The sequence below is a fragment of the Bos indicus genome, chromosome 18 (genome assembly GCF_029378745.1).
Source record: "Bos indicus isolate NIAB-ARS_2022 breed Sahiwal x Tharparkar chromosome 18, NIAB-ARS_B.indTharparkar_mat_pri_1.0, whole genome shotgun sequence".
In the NCBI taxonomy this organism is placed as follows: Eukaryota; Metazoa; Chordata; class Mammalia; order Artiodactyla; family Bovidae; genus Bos; species Bos indicus.
Window position 1 is genome coordinate 40,053,824 of NC_091777.1, and position 16,108 is coordinate 40,069,931.

The 16,108-nt window shown below is 41.9% G+C and overlaps 1 protein-coding gene across 4 annotated transcripts; it reads left to right on the top strand.

Annotated features, from left to right (window-relative positions):
• Nucleotides 1-538: 538 nt before the first annotated feature.
• TAT (tyrosine aminotransferase) lies at nt 539-14,991 on the top strand. 4 transcript variants are annotated; one of them, XM_070770868.1, is made up of 13 exons: nt 543-700; nt 1,295-1,541; nt 1,681-1,785; nt 3,769-3,836; nt 4,691-4,849; nt 5,072-5,210; nt 5,621-5,673; nt 5,975-6,127; nt 6,811-6,939; nt 7,254-7,337; nt 8,057-8,155; nt 8,896-9,056; nt 14,640-14,991. In XM_070770868.1, the coding sequence occupies exons 1-12, from the start codon at nt 554-556 to the stop codon at nt 9,034-9,036; spliced, it is 1,524 nt and encodes a 507-aa protein (XP_070626969.1). In that variant the 5' UTR covers nt 543-553; the 3' UTR covers nt 9,037-9,056; nt 14,640-14,991. The 4 variants fall into 4 exon arrangements, with proteins under 4 accessions (XP_019835571.1, XP_070626969.1, XP_070626968.1 ...); XM_070770867.1 differs by lacking the exon at nt 14,640-14,991 and adding an exon at nt 10,455-10,610; XM_019980012.2 differs by lacking the exon at nt 14,640-14,991 and having other exon boundaries at nt 539-700; nt 1,328-1,541; nt 8,896-10,610.
• Nucleotides 14,992-16,108: the final 1,117 nt, after the last annotated feature.

The following is a 16,108-nucleotide window of genomic DNA, read 5'->3' on the forward strand; positions in this document are numbered from 1 at the left end:
TTTGTGAACTAACAAGGAAAGGAGCCCCAGATGTAGGAATTAAATAAGCATGCTGCTGAACAAGTTGTAGAGCATGATCTCAGCTGTGTTTTGAAAATATTTACAGTTGTGTATCTATATATCCATCATCTAATCTATCTACTGTCTATCACCTATCTATTTATCATCTGTAGATCTATTGATCTACTATCATCTATCTATCTTGATGAATTGATAGAAATGGCCAGATCATTACCACTGCCTGGCCCTTGCAAGACTGTCACTTTTTACTCTGTACATTTCTGTACTATTAACATTTTAATAGGTCATTTTGTCACAAAAAAAGATTTAATAAAAATCACCAACTGTAATCCTAACTACCTCTCTGACAGTCTTTTCAAACATCTCACAGATTACCTAGAAAGAGTTAACAGACAATTCCAGAAGGCTGAAGTGTTCAAATTCCTGATTTGGTGGTAGAGGTGGAGGCAGGGTTAGAGGTAAAAAGCACCAAAAAGTGAGGAGGGGAGGAAAGAAGAGGGCTGGTTGCTCCGTTCTTACCTGAGCCAATAGCATGAGAGTTTCAGGCCCAACGCCCATTTGTGGGACTATTTCAGGTATCAGAGGTTGCATCCGAATTCACCATCACTATCATTTGTCAAAGAACTTAGGCAACTTCCTGGTTTGGCTGCTTGGAGGCTGCTTCTCCTTTACTGGGAAGGTAAAATCTCAAGCCTCAGCTAACCTTGTGATTTGGGGTGCATTGTGGGGTGATTTGTGGTGTATTGACTTCTTTTTCCACAGGGCAGTAAGCTGCTTATAGAATAGGGCTTTATTTTTACTAATGATAATGTTAACACTAAATTTCTAACAATTATGGAATAGTTCTTCCTGGTTATTCTTTGCACAGGACAAGACACAGTCTGTTGAAGCTTAAGGAGACTCTTCCTTGCATGGAAAGGAAGGGATACCTACGATTTCCTTGTTTAACATTAGTTTTCTTGTCATTCTTCCTTGGTTTTGCTGACAGCATGGTTAAATTTTCATGGTGATGATGTAGCACATAGTCAATCTCACAGTAGATAAGCATTCAGTGGAACACTCTGCTAATATTGTAGAATGGTTATTTTGCTTATTTTCCATCTGAGTGAAAAGTCTTAAAATTGCCCTCATTCATTCAAAGCTACTTTACATGTGAAAGGAGTTTGAAAAGAGATGTCTGGCAAAGTCACCCCAGTGTTTAGGTCCAACTGTCGCTGCCCCACTGGACTGTATCTGTTCTTAGAGTCACAATGACCCCTTCTTTTCCCCATAGTCTTTGCTAGTCATGGACCCATATGTGATTCAGATGCAGGATCACGGCAGCCTCCCCTCAGTTCTGGATGTGCATGTCAACGTTGCTGGGAGAAGCTCTGTGCTGGGAAAAGTGAAAAGCAGGAAGGCCAGATGGTCCGTGAGGCCCTCGGACATGTCCAACAAAACTTTCAATCCCATCCGGGCCATTGTGGACAACATGAAGGTGAAGCCAAATCCAAACAAGACCATGATTGCTTTGTCGATTGGTGAGTTGAGTACACTTAACCAAGAGGCAGGCATTGTTCCTCTCACCCCATCCTTATGGGTTGGGCAGAGAGGATGGAAGTGGAGGGTGGGCCTGGGTACTGGGCGTGGAAGAATAACCTCTTGGTGGTTCTTGAAAAGGGGACCCTACTGTATTTGGAAACCTGCCGACAGATCCTGAAGTTACCCAAGCAATGAAAGATGCCCTCGACTCAGGGAAGTTTAATGGCTATGTCCCCTCCATTGGTAAGTTCCCCCTGAGACTCTAATCTGGCAGTTTCCAAATCTTCTGTGCTCTTCTGGCAGGAATAAATTTCTAGCAGCTCTCTTTGTTTTCCTGATGCATAATTCCTAAGGAGAGGCTAAGATAATATGACCGTTGAATTTGGGGAAAGGAGTCTCAGAATGCTTAACCTCAAGCCATGAAGGTCCAACTTTTTTCCTGGCTTCCTCTGGCATTATGGCACCTCCCTGCTCTAGGTTCCCATTACATACTCTGCTCAAATAACACTCCTATCCTATCATTGCTCATTCTCCACGGAGGCCTTGAGTTTGGCTGCAGCTGCTGCTTGACAGAACCGTTTAGCTCCTAAATCAATTTACTTACTGCCCTATGTAAATACTTCTTGGTGTTATTTCTCCTCCTCTGCACATTCAAAATTTATTTTAATTATGGTCCTGGTCACACTCTCAATGTAACTGTGCTTGTTTCAAGGCAAAAACAAACAAAAACAACAGCAAAGAATAAGTTGTTCTATTAGAGGACAGAAGGTTAAAACAGGAATAATTTTATTTAGGTGTAACTCTTGCCTGGCAAATCCCATGGACGGAGGAGCCTGGTGGGCTACAGTCCATGGGGTCGCTAGGAGTAGGACACGACTGAGCGACTTCACTTTCACTTTTCGCTTTCATGCATTGGAGAAGAAAATGGCAACCCACTCCAGTGTTCTTGCCTGGAGAATCCTAGGGATGGGGGAGCTTGGTGGGCTGCTGTCTCTGGGGTCGCACAGAGCTGGACACGACTGAAGTGACTTAGCAGCAGCAGCAACTCTCTCCATGTATTGAACATTCTTACCCTAAGCATTTTGATAAAATAAGTAACTCCTTGACTTTGTTTCAGTGTCACACACTTCCCCACTGTGTGTATGTGCAGAATAAAAATCAGCTTCATGCTAAAATAGAATTTAAAAACACTTTAAAGAGATATCAGGGACATGATTTTTAGGTTGATTATTTACATTTTATACAGCTTCATAAATAAAAATCGAAACAAAATAAGACCAAAAGTTAGTTATAAAGAGTTTATACATACTGAAAGGGAATATGAAAAAGAATATATATATGTATAACTGAATCACCTTGCTGTACAGCAGAAATTAACACCATATTGTAAATCAACTATACTTCAATACAATTTTTTTAAATGTTTATTATGACTTTTATATTCAAAGTATTAAGAAACTGATTTAACCTGAAACCTAAAACCAAGTCTCCATTTGACAAATACTCAAAGGATATGAACACTTCATACCAAAGGAAACACAAATAATGTTTATCTGTGTTTTTTCTTAGCAATTAAGGAAATGCTGATTAATTTCAAGATATCTGTACCTATTAAGTTAACAAACATTAGGAAATATTGCCTCTAGCTTTGGTAACTGAAGATAATCTTTTTGGACAGCAACTCTGTAAAACATAATAATTGGTATGAAACTCTCTATACTTCAAGCTTGCAAGCCAACATTTAGAAACATTGCATGAGAATATAATTTAAAAGGAAAATATTTTAATTTGAATATAATATAAAAGGAAAATACTAATAGGTATACAATACAATGTGAAAAAGTTAAAATGAACTCAGTGTAATGAACTCATTAATTACAAGTTTTCAAATATAATCCTGAAAGGGATTTAAGAATAATCTAAATCCTGTATTTTAGATTAAATAATCTAAAAGAAAATAAAACATAATCACAGTAACCAAGATACTGCAGAATACTTTATAGTTTTGTGAACTCTTTTTGTTATTCTTTATACATTTGTGTGCTCATTATAAAATTGTAAGGTACAAAGTTAATCTCCTTTAACTATAGTGACTGAGAGCTAAACCGAATGCTGTGTGCTCTGATCTGGGACAGAAGGTAGCCTTGAAGCCCTGTGACTTAAGGGCGTTGCTGTCAGTTGTGGGATGAAAACTTCCAGCTTTCTCCTTCTGCTCTTTTCTCTCAGGCTACTTATCCAGTCGGGAGGAAGTTGCTTCTTATTACCACTGTCCCGAGGCACCCCTGGAAGCTAAGGTGAGCCCTAGACAAGGTGCCAGCGCTAAAGCAATGCCAGGCAAACTCTACCCTTTGTTTCTGTTCCATGAGCAATAATGGTTTCAAGGGAAATAAAAACTAAGAATAATTTCCCTTTGGCAATTCCAGGACTTTTTATATGGGGAGGCCACTAGTCAGTGATTATATTTAATGTAATTATAGTATGATAATAACATTGCATACAACTTATGTGATGTCTGTCTCAAGGAGGCTCAAAGGACTCAGAGGTCACCCTATATATGATTATCTGAAAAAGATCATTGAAAAACAGTAATTCATAAATACCAAATAATTGGAACATTTAATTTTGCCAATAGGGTCTTTTATTAATCTGTAGTTCCCTTCACTTACCTAAGGTCACTTAGATGGGAGGATCAAGTTTCCATGGCATATTGGACTGATGGCAGGGTCAAGTTTAAATGCCCTCCACTCTGTTGTTTATAGGGTGGAGGTCAACATTTCTTAACGTTAAGGGGAGCCCTTTGTATTTCAGAAGAGAGCCATGCTTCAAATCTCTGGTCAAAAGTAAATAAATAACCAGGTGAAAAAGTCCAAGGTCATAATGACCTCTCATGGAGGTCTGCTGAGTTACAGCCAACCTGTCCTTTTTAAAGTGATTTATTTCTTTTAAGTGGCCAGCATTTTCAACAACCTCTAGATATGGACATATATAAACATATTCATTTCTTTCAATTTTGGCCTAGTACAGTCCCCACTACTTTACATAGGATTTTTAAAAGTGAGCATATTTTTGCTTCCTACTCACTCATCTGATAATCCCTTTCCTCCTGTTGCTGTTGGAACCCCTAACAAAACAAAACTTTTCTTCACAGGATGTCATTCTGACAAGTGGCTGCAGTCAGGCTATTGAACTGTGTTTGGCTGTGTTGGCCAACCCAGGGCAAAACATCCTAGTTCCGAGACCTGGCTTCTCTCTCTACAGGACTCTGGCTGAATCTATGGGAATTGAGGTCAAACTCTACAATTTATTGGTAAATGACTTTTTAATTTTAGATACAAATTAGATAATTTTAGATATAAATGCTAAATTACTACTTCATAAAAATACATGACCATTATCTTAGCAGAGAAAGATCTGAATAGTCTGAGGCCAAAGACACATTTTGTGACTTATATTATACCTTTGAGTGAAGTGAGTAGTCTTCCTAAATTTTTCAGAATCATCTTGATCTCACTGTTTTTTCCCTCCCCAGCCAGAGAAGAATTGGGAAATTGACCTGAAACAATTAGAATCTCTGATTGATGAAAAGACAGTTTGTCTTATTGTCAACAATCCATCAAACCCTTGTGGGTCAGTGTTCAGTAGACGTCATCTCCAGAAAATTTTGGCAGGTAAGTCCAACAGATTTCACTTGGCAGGAAAGGAGATGGGGATGGAATCCTTTAGCTGTTTCCTGGAATGAGAAAGAAGTCCTTCACTAAGTTCCAAGACTAGGATAGAGGTCGGAGGGCTCCAGTAGGGTCCCTAGCGAGTGGTGTGCCACTGGAAAGGTAGAAAGAAGGAGAAAAAGACTTGCCTTTTTATCACTCCCATCATGTGGAAGAAAGGATTTGAAATATCTAGTTAATTAAACAGCAAATTTAGGCTCTGTACCCTGGAAGAGTATGAGAAGAATTTGTAGTTCCTAAAGAGGAAGACAAAACCCACAAACATGAAGTGTAAAGTATAAGCCCAGGTAACTATTTAAGTGCTAAGGCAATTCATATTAAAAATGACATCAGCATGTTTCTCTTATTTTTAGTGGCTGCAAGGCAATGTGTTCCCATTTTAGCTGATGAGATCTATGGAGACATGGTGAGTCTCGGGCAGGATCTAATTATTTCATTCATTCCCTAGAGTCAGGGGTTGTACATATTACTGGGCTGGGACCAGTTTCCTCATTTTAGGCTTCTTTTAACCCAGACAAGACACCAGGTTAAATGTTTTTGGATAGTTCCCTTTGAAGCTTCTTGAGATCCCAGTCATGCTTCAGGGTAGAAAGAACCTGTAAATCTGAGGCCCTGTGCTTAATGATATAAGGAAAATTTGGGGAGGCATGGGATTTGGAGGGAAGCCAGAAAACAACTGTAAGAACAACTGCACCTCTTCTCCTCAGGTGTTTTCAGATTCCAAATTTGAGCCTCTGGCCACCCTCAGCAGCAAAGTCCCCATCCTGTCCTGTGGAGGGCTGGCCAAGCGCTGGCTGGTTCCTGGCTGGAGGATGGGCTGGATCCTTATCCATGACCGAAGAGATATTTTTGGCAATGAGGTGAGAATATATATATATACATATATATATGTATATATATATATTCTAAATATTTATTTATTTGTTTACTTATTACTTGCTTGCTTTATCTCACAGTGGTGGTATAGATGTGAGATTTTCCTTTCTTGGCCCTGTAGTTCTGTATGCCTGGAAAGACACTGGATAAAGATAGTACTAGTTATTTCTCTCCAGAACTCAGTTTTTCTGTGTTGGTGAGGAAGTTCCATCTACCTCCAATTTTATTACCACACAAAAAGAAGCAACAAGCAGTAATGATCCCTAATACTGTTTGTGGGCTTACAAGGTGCCAGTGCTTTATGTACTTTATTTCAATGTAATTCTCCCAACAACCCTGTGAGGCCAATATTGGTATCTCCATGTTACAGCTGATAAAAATGAACTCAGATAGGTTGTATAATTTTCTCAGTGCCACACAGTCAGTGTGTGGCAGAGCTGGGCTACAAACCCAGGTGGTCTGATTTAAGAATGACACGAGGCACCACCACATCTCCAGAGATGAAAAGCTAACCCTAACTCTGCCTAGATAGAAGATAACAACAACAACAACAAAATTAAAAACAAATAAAAATGAACACTTTATAGAAGGAATGGTCAGAACAAGAATCTCCACAGCAGGGATGTTTAAGAAAGGCTAAATAATGTGTTTGCTGGGGGGCTTTTAGATCCGAGATGGGCTGACGAAGCTAAGTCAACGGATCCTGGGCCCCTGCACCCTTGTCCAGGGAGCTCTGAAAAGCATCCTGTGTCGCACCCCTCGTGTGTTCTACCACAACACTCTAAGCTTCCTCAAGGTAAGGGCAGCCTGTAGCCTTCCACTCTGGGAGTCAGGGAATGCCTCCAGTGGAATTTTGTGCCATTATGGGGCTTCCAAGCCAGAACGTGGCATTGTTGTCAACATTCATCCATACATTTCTCTAACTTCTGGCAATCCACTCTGCTCCTGGCCTAAAGCTGTGAGTGGGCAGAGTTTTTTTTTTTCTCATTAACTCCTTATGCCAGCAGAGCAAACCTAGGTTCCCCACCTTTGATGTGGGCTCTCTTTTTAATGACCTGGCTTTTCTTTAGCTTAAGTTTTGATCCTTGATGTCTCTGCCTCTTCTCATAGTCCAATGCGGATCTCTGCTATGGGGCATTGGCTGCCATCCCCGGACTCCGGCCCATTCGCCCTTCTGGGGCCATGTACCTCATGGTGAGTATGTGGGTGGCAGGTGAGGGAAGCCAGTCTGCAAAGCTCACAAAGACAACCAGATGGGCTCCTGAGCTAGTCAGTTTAGGAACTGTCTTTTTCTGAATTGTCCCACTGATGTGGTTTAAACTCAGTGCTAAAAAAAAGAAAGCAAGAAAAAAAAAAACACACAAAAAACCTCTTAAAATGACAACTTTTCAATACAGAGAATTATTTTATACGCAGATACAGAGATGATATGACACAAATAAGAGGCTTTCCACACTATTGTAGCTCTCAACCAGGAGAGATCTGGTTCCCTTGGAGTGTTTGGGGATATATAGGAATGTTATTTGTTTTCAGAAGGACTGAAAGGTGCTATTGGCATCTTGTGGGCCAGCAATGCTGAATATTTTTCAATGGTCAGGGTAGTTCCATGCAATCAAGACTAGCCTGGCCCATAGTACCAATAGTGCCTTTTTTAAAGAACACTAGGATCCTATTTTCAGCTTTCATTTATCAGCATCCAAGAAGGAACCCTTCAGTAAACTAAAATATTAATATGAATATATCCTCTCTTCCCTATGAGAAAGCCCACAAGCTCATAAGAACAAGAACTCTTAGTTATCAGTAGTGGAGTTCCAAGATATTTTTTAGAGCAGTCCCTGCCTTGATTTCTGGCAGAGGGAGTGGCCTGTTTTCCCTCCTTATGATCAGTTTGCCTTTCCCTGTTATTGGTATAGGTTGGAATTGAGATGGAACATTTCCCAGAATTTGAGAATGATGTGGAGTTCACGGAGCAGTTAGTTGCTGAGCAATCTGTCCACTGCCTCCCAGCAACGGTGAGTGCTTACATCCCTCTCAGGTTTCTCTAGAAACTCTCAATGGTGTATGCCTTGGGAGCTCTCCCTGAGCTGGTCTTTAGCCTTTCCTCCCCCAACAAAGTGTACGGTTGGCCTTTATATGTGCAGGTTCTGCATCCAAGTATTCAACCAACTGGGGATGGAAAAATATTAGAAGAAAAAAATTCCAGAAAGTGCCCCAAAGCAAAACTTGAATCTGCTGCAGCCTGACAGCTATGTACATAGCATTTACATTGTATTAGGTATTATAAGTAACCCAGAGATTATTTAAAGTACACAGGAGGATGTATGTAGGTTATGCAAGTACTATGTCATTTTATATACGGAACTTGAGCATCCTCAGATTTTAGTACTCTCGGCGGTTACGGAACAAACCCCCCTATGGATACTAAGGGACTACTGTATTCTCTTTTGAAAAGATTCTTACTGTTGGGTGTCATGACCTCTACTTAAAATTTGTTTCTTCCTCATCGTTATCCCATCTGATTCAGGAATAAAAATTGTAGTTGGACATTCTAAGTGAGAGGAGATCAAGCTTGTTCCACAAATTCCTTTTAAGATAAATTAACTCAGTTACTGGTTCAGCATCCCAATGGTGGGAACTGATAGCCCTGGGTAAATGGTATTGCTGCTTCTTGCTGATTAGGGCCCTGGCCATACTAGGGTGGTCTAGTCACTGATTCAACTGCTCTGAGAATAATAGGCTTTTATTTTTGCAGTGCTTTGAGTATCCAAATTTCTTCCGAGTGGTAATCACAGTCCCTGAAGTGATGATGCTGGAGGCCTGTAGCCGGATCCAGGAGTTCTGTGAACAGCACTACCATTGTGCTGAAGGGAGCCAGGAGGAATGTGACAAATAGGATGGAGTCCGTTCTCCAGAGTACGTGTCTCGTCTGGCTGGGGAAACTGGACTGAGCCCTGCTGCCCCTCCAGGAATCAGGTGCTCCTGCTGGGAGAGGAGCCTCACAAACACCACATCAAGGGCAGAGAATTGCTCTGGCTTTCCCCAGCTATAGCCGCACACACACACTCTAAACCCCAGATTTCATCTCACTGTGCTCTGCTGGAGTGACTAATACATTAATCCATCCCTTGCCCATTTGACTTCCTCCTTTTATCTTGAGAGCACCAGGTGAACAAAGTTGCCCAGGAAACAGCAGGGACAAGAAAATCAAGAGCTTAGGATTCGAGAAGCAAAAGATTGAGGGAACACGTGCCCCCAACCATTTCCTCTTATTCTAAGTAAGAACACACTCTCTCTATTCAGGTTTGAAGCCCAACTCTTCTGGCTCACTTCAGGTATACCTCACTGTATGTAATAGTGCTAGAAGGAAAGAAGTTGGGGACACATGTATTTAGTTAATTCTAAACACATTAAGAAAATTTGCCAATTTGAAGGATACATTACAGAAACTTGTTGATTTTTTGGTAGAGAATTATTTTGTGACACAAATAAATTTAATTGAGTGTCTAAATATAGCTGTATGTATTATCAGGCTTTCTTAAAATGAAGGCATATCTGTACTAAAAAAAGAGGAGGAATTGGAGGACCTTCCAGAAATGCTGCTGTGTAAGGGCCAGAATTATCCTCACTTGTCAGTGTTATACAATCATTATTACTTTTGCTGTAACATTGATACTGATTTATTGATATATAAATTATATTATCTTTTCATATGTTTTCTAAGAAACATTTATATTGACAAGATCTTTTATTTTGCCAAGGGCATAAATTATTGTTTTTCTTTTTTTTATTTTAATAAATTTTACTAAGTATTCTCTTCCGTGATGCCATTTTTCTCCTCTGTGGGGAATTTCTATCCCCAGGTGCTGCTTATTGCTCAACCTGGTTGATGTACTACCCACTAGGTTTCATTTATTTCTTTGTTGCCTAGATCCACTAACCACTTACTGGGTAACAAGTTAAACTGGTTCAGCTAACCAAGAGAATGAGGTGTGTCCAGGATCTTTTTTCAGTATGAGCTTTTTATCTGCAAATCCTCTTAGGCACAGTTGCCTACTTTTTTTCCCTCACCATTCCCTTGGAGGAGGGAACCTGAAGTTATCTTACAAGGTTAGGGGAAGAAGTGTATCATAATCATCCTGGAGAATCCTTACTAAGGGATGTTTTCCTTGTCTAGAATAGGAACTCCGAGTCCCAACTCTGCCAACCACACTCAATTAACTTCCTTTACAAAAATAAACATCAAATGTTCCCCTTCCAATCTAGTTGGGCTTTAGTGAAATCAACTAAAATTTACCCTTCAATTTTCTTCAGCAAATCCAAAAGGAATATACAAGTGATTGAGATGATGAAAATTTGTTTCCTGTATGCCAACCCTGCCAACTTTTCGAAAATTCCTGGCTCCTCTTTTCCTGTACTTCCCACCCCAATTCCCAAGGATGTTTGTCCAGAAATAAACAGGAAAACTTAGTGGTTTACACAAAACGTTTTATCTTCACACATAATGTGTAATTCTATCTAGCATTAGGGCATCTAGACAGACGTCTTAAGTTTCCAAATTTCTTTGATATCTACATTTTGGTAAGGGAGTCAAATGAACATTCAAAGATTAAAACACACACACACATATTGGACACATTTCAAACGATGCAAAAAACCACAAAAAACCCAAAACATTCATGCCTATCCTTCAGCCACCCATTTCTCTCCTGAGGTAATCACAGTAGCAGTTGCTGTCCAGTTCTTCGAGATTATTCTATGTACACGTAAATGTTTACATGAATTTTTCCTTTTTCTTTTTCTTCAAAGTTAACTATTACTTGGTCTTCCCTGGCGGCTCAGACGGTAAATAATCTGCCTGCAATGCGGGAGACCTAGATTCGATCCCTGGGTTGGGAAGATTCCCCTGGAGGAGGGCATGGCAACCCAACTCCAGTATTCTTGCCTAGAGAATCCCCATGGACAGAGGAGCCTGGTGGGCTAGAGTCCATGGGGTCGCAGAGAGTCGGACATGAATAAGCGACTACGCACAACTTTCTAATTCAGCTTCCTATGGAAATCAAAGGAGGGATGACATTTCTGAGGTGTCCATCACGTCATGGGTGATCCTAGGGAAAAAAAAAGGAACCACTGGCCGGGGCTGCTTCCAAACAAAATTAAAATTCTCAAGAGACAATTTCTAGCCGCCTCGCGGATGGCGACAGCAGGACGTCCGAGTATAAAACGAGGATAAAACGAAGTATGCATTAACAGTTCGGAAACAAGGGCTCGCGGCTGGGAATTCTAACCAAAGCATCGTTTACCCGGTAACTGGCGAGTTATCACTGACCCAATACACAAAGCACCCCACTCTAGTCCCTAGCAACCACGAACGCCCGGGTATGGGCTGGGTGGCGGCTTTCGAAGACCGGGGTTGGGGAGTGAAGTGGATGTTGTGGATAGGAGGGGGCGGCGGGGTGGACAAAAAAACTAAAAAAACCCCAAAACCCCACGCCTGCGCAGGCGCAGATGGCGGGGGCGTGGGGCGGGGGGGCTGGGGCGTGCCGCACTGCTCAGGGCGCATGCCCGATGTTGGGGCTAGGCGCAGTGCTCTGGAAGCAGACGACGGCCATAATTCATCTCTGTTGGTGAGGCGGTTACTTCTCCTCAGTCTTCGGTATTGTTTCCTCTTTAGCCTATTTCCTGACCGCACGCCTTGAGAGAATCCCTTCCTCCCCGCCCCCTCCCTTTCGGGTCCCGTCAGGCGGGAGGCTTCCAGCAAATCGACAAGTCATCCCTAGGTATTATGAACACCTGTTAACCTATTTCTAGCTCTGGGCAGGTGCCAGCAAGTTCCTTGAGTTGTGAAACGGAAAAAGAAATTCCCAGTAGCTGTTGTCAGTTTTCAAAAGTATGGTCCCTGAACTTTTTTTTCAAAGAATCTTGCTTTTCACGGTCCCGAGTACCTGACATACGTGTTTGGATTTCTGCTGAGCCAGAAAAATGAATTCTCCGCTGAACTCCACGCACACCACGCATTACTGTGCTTGGGGCGCTGAATTTTAAGTACCCCAAAAGTTGAATTATTGAGTTATTTGGAGAAGTGAATTCCAGGGACATGTTATTCATACTCTTACTTTAAACAGTTTGCAGATGGGTTTCAGGTGGTGACATAGAAATCTCAAATCTGGATTCTCTCTGTGGGTCAGATTATTGCACAGCACCTTCTGTAGAAACGGTCGCTTTCTGATATTCCAGTTCAGGTGTATTATGTAGGAAGGAGGGATGCCAGTTCTGGGAAGAAAAGTCTGCAAACGAGCACGTGGGTCTTAGTTTTTGTCAGTGTTTCAGGCATAGAAAATAATTCTTGCTCCTTGAGACATTTACTCGTTTGAAAATTGAAATGTGAAAGTACATTATCCCCTATTTAAAAAATAAAACCACAGGGACTTCTTGCTTTAGCAGCACATGTACTAAAATGGGAACAATATAGAGAAGATGAGCACAGGACCAGCAATCCGAATTCAACAGCAGATTTGACCAAGTGGGATTTATTCCTGGAATATGAGAATGGTTCAACACATGAAAAAAAAAATCAATCAATGAAATAAAGCACAGAAATAGAACGAAGGACAGTCATACCACCATTAACTCTATTTTAGAATATCCCCCATTGCCCCTTCTGCTCATCTTTTCTGTAATTCAAACTCCTGGAGTAGGACCACTTCTCATGTGAATTTCTCAGCTTGGGATTCCAGACCATTCAGGTAGGTAGAATGCAATTGAACACTAAATCCATGTGAAGGAATGCCTATGGTTACAGATTCTCATGGGAGAGGTTTTTTTTCCTTCCAAAAGGCAGACCAAGGGAGATTAATTTTTAATTCATCCTTTTGTTCAAGCTTAGCATTTGAAGGGTCCTGGTTTCATGCAGAGTTTAAATTCCGACTGCCTGCCTGCCCTGGGCCTAAGGCCTCCTTGCTGCATCTTAAAACCCAAACCTCTTGATTACTGAGATGTGTGCTGGGTTCAGTTGCTCAGTTGTGTCTGATTCTTTAGGATCCCACGATCTGTAGCCCACCAGACTCCTCTGTCCATGGGATTTGTCTGGCAAGAATACTGGAGTGGGTTGCCATTTCCTCCTCCAGGGGATCTTCCCCACCCAGGGGTCAAACTGGTGTCTCTTGCATTGGAAGGTGGATTCTTTACCACTGAGTCACTTGGGAAGCCTGGTTACTGAGATAGCACCAGCATAACCATACTCTTTAAAAAAAAAAAAAAATATTATTTTTGGCTGCATTGAGTGTTTATTGTGGCACGCAGGGGCCTCTCTCTCGTTGAGGTAGGCAGGCTTCTCTTGTTGCAGAGCACAGGCTCTAGAGCAAGAGAGCTTCAGTACTTGTGGAAAGTAGGCTCAGTAGTTGTGGCATGAGCAGGCTTAGTTCTGGACCAGGGATCAAACCCTCATCCCCTGTTTTAGAAGGCAGATTATTAACCACTGGACCTTCAGGGAATTCCCAACCATACTCTTTTTTTTTTCTTCTAGTTTTTAGTTCTCTCTTTGTGATCCTTTGGAGAAGGCAATGGCACCCCACTCCAGTACTCTTGCCTGGACAATCCCATGGGCGGACGAACCTGGTAGGCTGCAGTCCATGGGGTCACTAAGAGTCGGACATGACTGAGCGACTTCACTTTCACTTTTCACTTTCATGCATTGGAGAAGGAAATGGCAACCCACTCCAGTGTTCTTGCCTGGAGAATCCGGGATAGGGGAGCCTGGTGGGCTGCCGTTTATGGGGTTGCACAGAGTTGGACACAACTGAAGCGACTTAGCAATAGCAGCAGCAGCAGCAGCAGCAGCAGCAGCAGCAGCAGCAGTTGTGATCCTTGAGAGGTACCTTTACCCTCTTGAAAAAATTAGCTCTGAATCTGAAAGTATGTCTTTTAGATTTGATTTAACATATCTAGGTGTTTTGAAGCCCACATATTTATTTTCACTTTATGTGGTTTATGATGCTACTGCTGCTGCTAAGTTGCTTCAGTCGTGTCCGACTCCGTGTGACCCCATAGACGGCAGCCCACCAGGCTCCCCCGTCCCTGGGATTCTCCAGACAAGAACACTGGAGTGGGTTGCCATTTCCTTCTCCAATACATGAAAGTGAAAAGTGAAAGTGAAGTTGCTCAGTCGTGTCTGACCCTCAGCGACCCCATGGACTGCAGCCTACCAGGCTCTTCTGTCCATGGGCTTTTCCAGGCAGGAGTACTGGAGTGGGGTGCCATTGCCTTCTCCGGTGGTTTGTGATATTGTTATAGAAATTCCCATACTTTTTGGTCCCTCCCACCTCATGCTTCCTCCTTCCATTCTTTTCCCCTGGAATTCTTACATGGCAGATAAAATTCTGTGCCATTCCCAAATTGTTGAGAATATTTCCTTCACCTTTTTTCCTTAAGTGTAACTTGGCTGTTTCCTGAAAGACAATGCCATCCTTACAGCCTGTTTGAAATTGTTTTTTTTCTCAGTCTAGGAGTCTCATTTGAAAGGACCTTGATGCTGGGAATGATTGAAGGCAGGAGGAGAAGGGGACAACAGAAGATGAGATGGTTAGATGGCATCACTGACTCAATGGATGTGCGTTTGAGTAAGCTCCAGGAGTTGGTGATGGACAGGGAAGCCTGGCGTACTGCAGTCCATGGGGTCGCAAAGAGTTGGACACGACTGAGGGACTGAACTGAACTGAGAAGTCTAACATTGATTGTCCTCCCAGGATCTCTGTTCTCTGAGTCACACAATAACTATCCTTTAACATACAGGCTATAACACAACATTGTAAATCAATTATACTCCAATAAAAATTGAAAAAAATAAAATATAGGCTATATTATTTTATACCCTTTCTGTATACTCTGTTTACTTAGGGCCTTGACATGTGGGAAGTTTCAGTATTTCTGTGGATAATCCAACCAACACCTATTAAGGCCTCCTGCCTATCTCAGACTGGAGGCACTGTAAATCCTACCCCTATTATGGCCACCCACTCCCACAGCCACACCTTTGTTCCTTATGGTGATCTTGAACTAGACTATTTTAGGAATCTTAAACCCAGATGTATAAGTAACTCCCTACACTTTGCTTGCCCTCCAGCTTGATCACAGTTTATACTTAGACATTATTCAACTTTCTGATCTCTCCACACTTTTCTACCAAGTCCATCAACTCCCCTGCATTGTTGTTATTCTATTTTTTTTGTTATTCTACTTTTTCCCCCAGCATTTACCCCTTGGTGCAGTACTCAGCCACATTCTTGCTAGCTACTTGAACTTCTCAACTTCCTTAACTTTGGGTAGCATCTGCTGTGGGCAGTCTTTACCAGAAATTAATCTAACCCTGAACCCTCTCCATTTCTATACCCCACTCCCCGCCAAAAAAGGGTAAATTGGTGCTATTGGTGCATGGTCTCCAGCCTCACTTTGAAAACCCTTTTACTAGTGCTGCTTTAGAAGCCTTCAGTTGAAGATGGCCCAACTGCCTGAATTACTGCTTAGAGGAGAGGGCCACGTCAACGAGGATGTTTACTTCCCCCATACGCTTCACCAGGGGGGACACAATACTAGTTTGTCCCAGGATTGTTGATGCTAAATTCAATCACTTAGTTAAAGTGGTGTTACCTAACAGAGCTGTGATGGGGGATTAAATGAAAGACCCAGGGGGCCTGGTTCATAAACCTTACTCTTTCCCCATTCCCTGTCAGTCTTCATTTTGGGCAGATACACATTCTTCACTACACTTTCCCACCACAAATGCCTCTTGGTGGGACTGGTAGTTATCAATAACTTGAGATTACTTAAAAAGATTTTATTATGAAACTTTCAGGGGACTTCCCTGGTGGTCTAATGGCTAAGACTCCCAATGCAGGGGCATAGGTTCGATCCCTGGTTGGGGAACTAAGATCCCACTTGCTACACGGTGCAACCAAACAAGCAAATACACA

What these genes read in the sequence shown, in the direction of transcription:
- TAT (XM_070770868.1), top strand. Translation starts at nt 554, where the DNA reads ATGAGAGTTTCAGGCCCAACGCCCATTTGTGGGACTATTTCAGGTATC. An exon ending in TGGCTATGTCCCCTCCATTG is followed by an intron (nt 1,786 to 3,768) that starts GTAAGTTCCCCC and finishes CTTTTCTCTCAG; the next exon opens with GCTACTTATCCAGTCGGGAG. An exon ending in ATGAGATCTATGGAGACATG is followed by an intron (nt 5,674 to 5,974) that starts GTGAGTCTCGGG and finishes TCTTCTCCTCAG; the next exon opens with GTGTTTTCAGATTCCAAATT.